This window comes from Lissotriton helveticus, chromosome 4_1 (assembly GCF_964261635.1).
Source record: "Lissotriton helveticus chromosome 4_1, aLisHel1.1, whole genome shotgun sequence".
In the NCBI taxonomy this organism is placed as follows: Eukaryota; Metazoa; Chordata; class Amphibia; order Caudata; family Salamandridae; genus Lissotriton; species Lissotriton helveticus.
In genome coordinates, this window is record NC_136063.1 from 1,535,114,251 (window position 1) to 1,535,120,250 (window position 6,000).

Consider the following 6,000-nt stretch of genomic DNA (forward strand, 5'->3'; position numbering starts at 1 on the left):
TCAGTGGGAAGATCACTAAACCAGTAAAACGTAACAAGTACCTCACTAAATGCACCACTCCCATCAGGAAGGACGCTGCATTAGTAAATTAAACTAGAATCTCACTAAAAAAACACTTCTACCGGGAAGGACACTAAATTCGTTATCTAAACAAGTGCCTCACTAAATGCACCACTTCCACTAGGAAGATCACTAAATTAATAAACTAAACGAGTGCCTTACTAAATGAACAACTTCCACTGGGAAGCTAAATACTGAGGCCTCACAAAATCACATGCAGTTGAGTGGGGGCGTTATACGTTTCAGAATACCTGCTGAAACCTAAGCGCATTGAACAGGGGCACACAATGAACACATGCGAGATGTGAAGGCGGTGACAGAGACAGAGAGACGCCTGCGATCCTGCAGGGTGATTGCACACAGCCTCTGTGAGCACCGTGACAGGCCCCTCACAGGAGATGGAACACTCCCTTTCAGTCTAATGCACCTCATACGAGGTACAGAGGAACTCATTCGGAGACACTGCAATTGAAATTACAAATGTCCCAAAAGCGATCAACAGCATAAAGAAATAAGTATACAGATCCTGCTAAACGAAAAGTGCAGGACTGCTAGTTAAGGCACAGAAGCACGCCTGTCAGCTCAGACACTGTCAGACGCCACAAAGCCCAGAGGCATCAGAGGCCAAACACTGACTGGTCACAGCAAAGCTGGATCCAATGCACAGCCCCTACACCTCCATAGTGCCTAAAGGACGTGTGAAAGGAACGGTGTACAACTAAGCATTGTCAATGCTCGTCCGTTCGAGCATACCAAAGAAACCCGCGCGTGCTGCTGCCTGGGGATGTCTGTTATCTTCAAGCTGCCGACAGCAGACGGGCTGGCAGGCCCTGGCAGGGCGGAGCCCCTATCAGCAGCGAGCACAGGCACCGCCGCGCTCGGGGCAGCACGGTGAGTGTGAGCTAAGTGCGGAAGGAAAGTGTGTGAGTGAGAGAGGGGAAGAGAAAGGAAGGCTCAGGCACTTACTCTGCACCTGGGGCACCGAGGCCCGCAGCGCAGCCGCAGCTCGAATCTTAGGCAAGAGGGATGAGGGGCGGAACTATATTCCCCCTACCCCCAGTAGGGGGAATATAGTGTGTGCGTGAGGGAGGAAAGTGCAGGAACATCCACTAGCGCCAAACTAACTAGGAAAGGCCCCTGCGCTTGCAGCACACGCGGGAGCCCAGTTGCTCTCAGCCCTGCCCTGGAGGCAGAGGCAAGAAGGGAGGTAGCAAGGGGGGTAAAAACGGGAGTATATGTGAGGCACTGTAGAGGGAGAACGAAGTGCGGGGACCGAGAAAACCGCAAAAGAAAGTGACTGCATGCGTGTGGGGGTGCTAGAGGTGTCCTTCACACCCGCGCGCCTACAACACAGCCGCGGATGGTGCACCATCATCATCACTTCCAGCTGTGTAGTCCTCGTGCCCTCGGCGGGGAGTGCTTTCACCTGCGAGTAACACTCGTCCCGGGGCGCGAGGCGCGGTCCTCGAGCCCCCCGCGCGCACAGGGACCCAGAGCCGAAGGGGCCTCCCGCTGCGGCACGCGCATCTCCAGGAGGACAGGTGGCGTCTGTCGCCGTCCCGCGGGTCAGCAGACAGCCGTGGGGAGTTCTCAAGGTATAAACAATCCACACAATATGTATCTCTACCCCCACCTCCCCTGGGGGTGAGTCTGGCGGGTGCCAGAGGGTAATCTTACCCACCACGGCCCGGCTGGCATTTGTGCCAAGGTGGACATGTACGGGGCTGTGACATGTAAGCACACCTTGGTTGGGTGTGACCAGCTCTCCAAAAGCGACAACCGCTGCAGCGAACTAAGGACGGCTTATAGTGGGTCTGAGAGTACTGGACAGCGGACACCATGGTGATGTTCGGGCCATGCCCCAGGTCACACAAGAAGTCAGTGGCACATCGAAACCGGAAGATCCCGGGAAACAATATTCACCCCGAAAAATGTATTTGTGGTGTGCACCTGGTGCGAGTAGAAGCGCCGGCAACAGACTGCGTCACCCCAATGAACATGGCTGGTGATACCCCCGTTTTCGTTAAGAGTGGTAGCGGTAACATGCTCGTCAGTGCGCCGCATCTCACTTCCGAGCACAAGTGCTCCCTCAGAAAGGTGCACAGCTCGATGCGCGCTGCCATTCTCTCGTGCCCTGGGTTGGAAGCCGTCTTGGGTTCTGCACACCATTCCACAGATGTGGGACGGTTTCACATAAACAGGTATCCCATAATCCCAGCGTGGGGCTCGATATACCACAGAAGGGCTCGGCTACTCACGCGCCCCTCGCCCGCAGTAAAAACAACAGTTGCAAGCCACCATTTGAACTGCCCTGTCCTATTTGCAATATTTTACACAGCGTACTACGGAGTTAGTTCCAGCTGGTCATGAGAAGGACATCTCTTGCTACTGTTCAAGTGAGCGCAGTGTGTGAAGTGTCCCGCACGCGGGGTGTGTGTAAGCCACCCAGACCCGGGGCACGCGTAGCTGGTGGCTGCAAGGAGGTGCGTGGTGTGTGGGGTTATGCAGCAGGGGTACTGCTGGGGTCCAGAGAGCCCTGGGGCTGTTGTGGCGGGCGTGAGGAGGCGTGTATCACCCTCGATTGTAATTGTAGATAACTCATTTAATCGGTATTGTATTCTAATTGCATTTGATATAGCGATTACTACCGCTGACGAGGCGTCGAAGCACTTGTTGGTCCTCGCCCCTGTTCGGCGCATAGCAAGTGCATCATATGCCCTAGCAAGGCTGCTGTTTGAACTGTGAAATGCAATAGTTATCAGGGTTTACCCGGCCCCTGACGCATCTGGCCCCTGTGAGGCTGTGCCACTGCACCTGCTGCACCACTGGAAGCGACGCGCATGGCGCATCCTCTGTTAAGCGGCGGCAAGTGACCCGCCACAGGCAATAGAGCGAGGCTCGCACCACAGGCAGCTCAAGTCCACCGATTAGAGATATGATCCAGCTCATTGGGACGAGGAGGAACCTGGCCTCAGCATCCCCGGATACCGCTCACAGGCAGGCGCACGTCAGAACGCACAGGCGCATCACCCTGACGATGCGCACTGACATTACTGGCATGATAAAGGGCAGTCATTTATCACATAAAATGTCTGCGATATTAAATCAGATAATACCAGGATAATAACGGGTTATTGTAGATAGCGCTGCTTGACGCACTTCCTCGCCTCCGAAGCCCTGTAAAATAAGAGCTAATATTATCTATTTTAATTGTGCGCACTTTTACTTTCTCTGGAGAATCGAAGGCCGAGTCGGCAATGCCGGGAACTGCATATAAGCAGATCATTCAGTGGAGAGGGTTTAAATAACTGATCTGTCCCACTACTTTGATACTGGGCAATATAGTACGCCATTAACAATAGCCTTATCTCGTGTATAATGTTATGTAATGTTACCAGTGGCGTAACGAAAATTGAGGGGGGTCCCCTGCAAGTACATGTAGGGCCCCACCCTCCGGATTTAGTCCGGAGCTTTCAGGACAGAGTACTGCGCTGAGGGGACCCCTGTAGCTCGGGGGCCACCTACACCACGGGGGCCCGTGTTGCGCCACTGAATATTACATGTATTATAGTGTAAAGACATATTACCTATAAAAAAGAGCAGCAATATTAACATAGTTAATGACACAGGTTATATTGAGATATATTACTCAAAGTTACACGAGACATTCCACAATGTAAACAATGTGAAGCTGATTATTATTATTGACCATGTCATATTGCGTAATATTACACGCAATAATAGCTGGTCTTGCTCATATGACCTTCGTTACTATTACAACGCTGATATTTGAGAATAATATTGCATATGCGATGCACAGATATTCAGAAAAGTTTCGGTAATTGCATGTGCAGCGTGTCATCACGTATTACAGGTAAACATTCATATTGGTTTCTACATGTTAAAAATGAGTCATGCTCTTGTTGGCTGCCGGTGTCTGTGATTTTGTGTGTAGATAGCATGCCATGGTTCGCTTCAAGCACGTTAAACACCACAGGACATCTGTCGCCCCAATACCTCCCAGACTTACCAGCCACAAGACACATTGGAAGAAGCAGTCTGAAGATCAGACCGCACATCACCTCGGAAGCCATGACTGCGAGAGGGACTCCACTGAGAGCAAATCAAAACACAAATATACACGGTGCAGCCGGGGTGTCAGAGCCACGGTCCCATCACCGGTGCGCCCGCCCCTGCTCGGGTCCAGAGCTGCTCGGCATGACCTGTCGCCGGACCCTCCCCTCACCGGACCCGCACGCCCGTCTCAGCCCATGGACGCATCGCCAGGCCCGCCGGCCGAGGGCGTCTTTGGCATTCCCACAGCGGGGCAGGTAAGACGCGCGGGTTGACCTTGCACCGAACAGTTAGCACATAAGCATCTCCCTTGTCGGGCAGGTGAGAATGGGCTCACGGGTAATCCAGTAGTTGGTGAAGGTGGCAAAAATACACGTTAGATCCCAGCGGGGCTGTGTGATCCAAATAAGCGGTAAAATTTACGGACGGTGTTCAGTACGGATTGATGCTAAGGCGGTGTGATCCAAGCGCCTTCAGATTCCGTGGCCGGGTTGCTTCAGGCGGAATTGCCAGGGTCGCCTGGCTCGTGAAAGATGCTCTCCTGAGGGTGATGTGACCCAAAGTTCCCCCAGTCCAGTATTCCGCATGCAGGGTAGTCCTATGCCTTGGGATGGGCGACCATTGGGGCGTGTGATCCGATGGGCGCTCAGAAGTTGTGCTCGGTATTTTGCCGGCGGTATATTTAGTGCCACCTTATTTCACTTAGTTGTAGGTATGTTAAGCGCCACCTTAATACATGGACGGTGCTGTCCGATGCGCTAGAAGACTGTACCGGCGTTGAGATTCTGCGAAAGGTTGTCTGCCGCCGGTAAAATGATGTGGTTTATAACTTCAGGGCGGGAAAAAAGGTAATGAAGGATGCAGGATGAGGTGCGATGCCGCGGGATGAGTCAGGATTCCGTACAGAGCGCATAAAACTGCCACCACTTCTTCCCCTCCGCATGCCTCCAGCTGCTCCCACCGTGCGGGACAGGGCTCATTCCGGGAGCACCACCGCTGCCTGCTCAAGAAAGCTCCCTCTGCTCCTTGGGTTCAAGCATCTCTCGCCCTGACCGCTGGGCTCTGAGCTGCTGCTGCCCCCAGTGGTGCGTTGCCGAGGTGCGCCCTGAATGTCCAGGCGTCTGCTGCCCTCCGGCTGCCGTGCCCCGCTGCAGTTGTTTCTTGAGCCGCCCCGCTTCCCCAGCCTTCAATGAAACTTTACAGCAGACCCCACCCCGCTGAGTGGCAGGCCGCCGCTCCAGTGCCCGGGCGGCGGCCGGGAGCTATCCTCCAATCAGCGGCCGTAGAGGGCGGGCTCCGGGATTGGGCGGGGAACAGCATAAACTGGCAGCCGAGACGTCCCTCCATCCCGTGAGTGTTCTGCAGGCGTGTGCCAGGCACCCGCGGGGCTGGAGTAACGTGCACAGCCCACTACCACAGCCTGACTCCGCCGCCCTATGGCCTGGCGGACTACCTCAGTTACACGTTCGTTACCAAGATTTGTATTGTTCAGTACAAGTTCCCTCGGGCAAACCTTTGAGCCTCCCAAACGCCTGACCAAAAGGGTGTTGTGCTGCTTCTCTTGGTGATGTATATTTTAATGTTAAAAAGATCTTTAAAGCGTATTTTTCTACATGCACATCAGCGCAAGCCTGTTGGGCTTTCACTTGCTTGCGTATAACCTTTCCTTTCTTTTGAAGTTTTCCTGCTTTCTGACTGTCGTACTTCTCGAAATTCGTTTCTATTTCTTCAATCCAATGCACGCGAGAAATAGAGTAAGGCAAGTATTGAATAGACACGCTGCTCAAAGTCCCCATTACCATTAAGTGAACTTCCTAAAATTTTGAAATGAAACAAAAAAAAAGACGTAACATTGGAAGATAAAAT

General features: G+C 53.1%; 1 protein-coding gene across 2 annotated transcripts in view; it reads right to left on the reverse strand.

Annotated features, from left to right (window-relative positions):
- Positions 1 to 5,325, reverse strand: part of PIEZO2 (piezo type mechanosensitive ion channel component 2) — a 1,179,452-nt gene extending 1,174,127 nt beyond the window's left edge. For both annotated transcript variants that reach the window (XM_078688152.1, XM_078688151.1), the window contains exon 1: positions 4,091 to 5,325. In XM_078688152.1, the coding sequence (XP_078544278.1) occupies positions 4,091 to 4,154 (64 nt within the window). In that variant the 5' untranslated portion in view covers positions 4,155 to 5,325. The remainder of the gene's footprint in view (positions 1 to 4,090) is intronic.
- Positions 5,326 to 6,000: the final 675 nt, after the last annotated feature.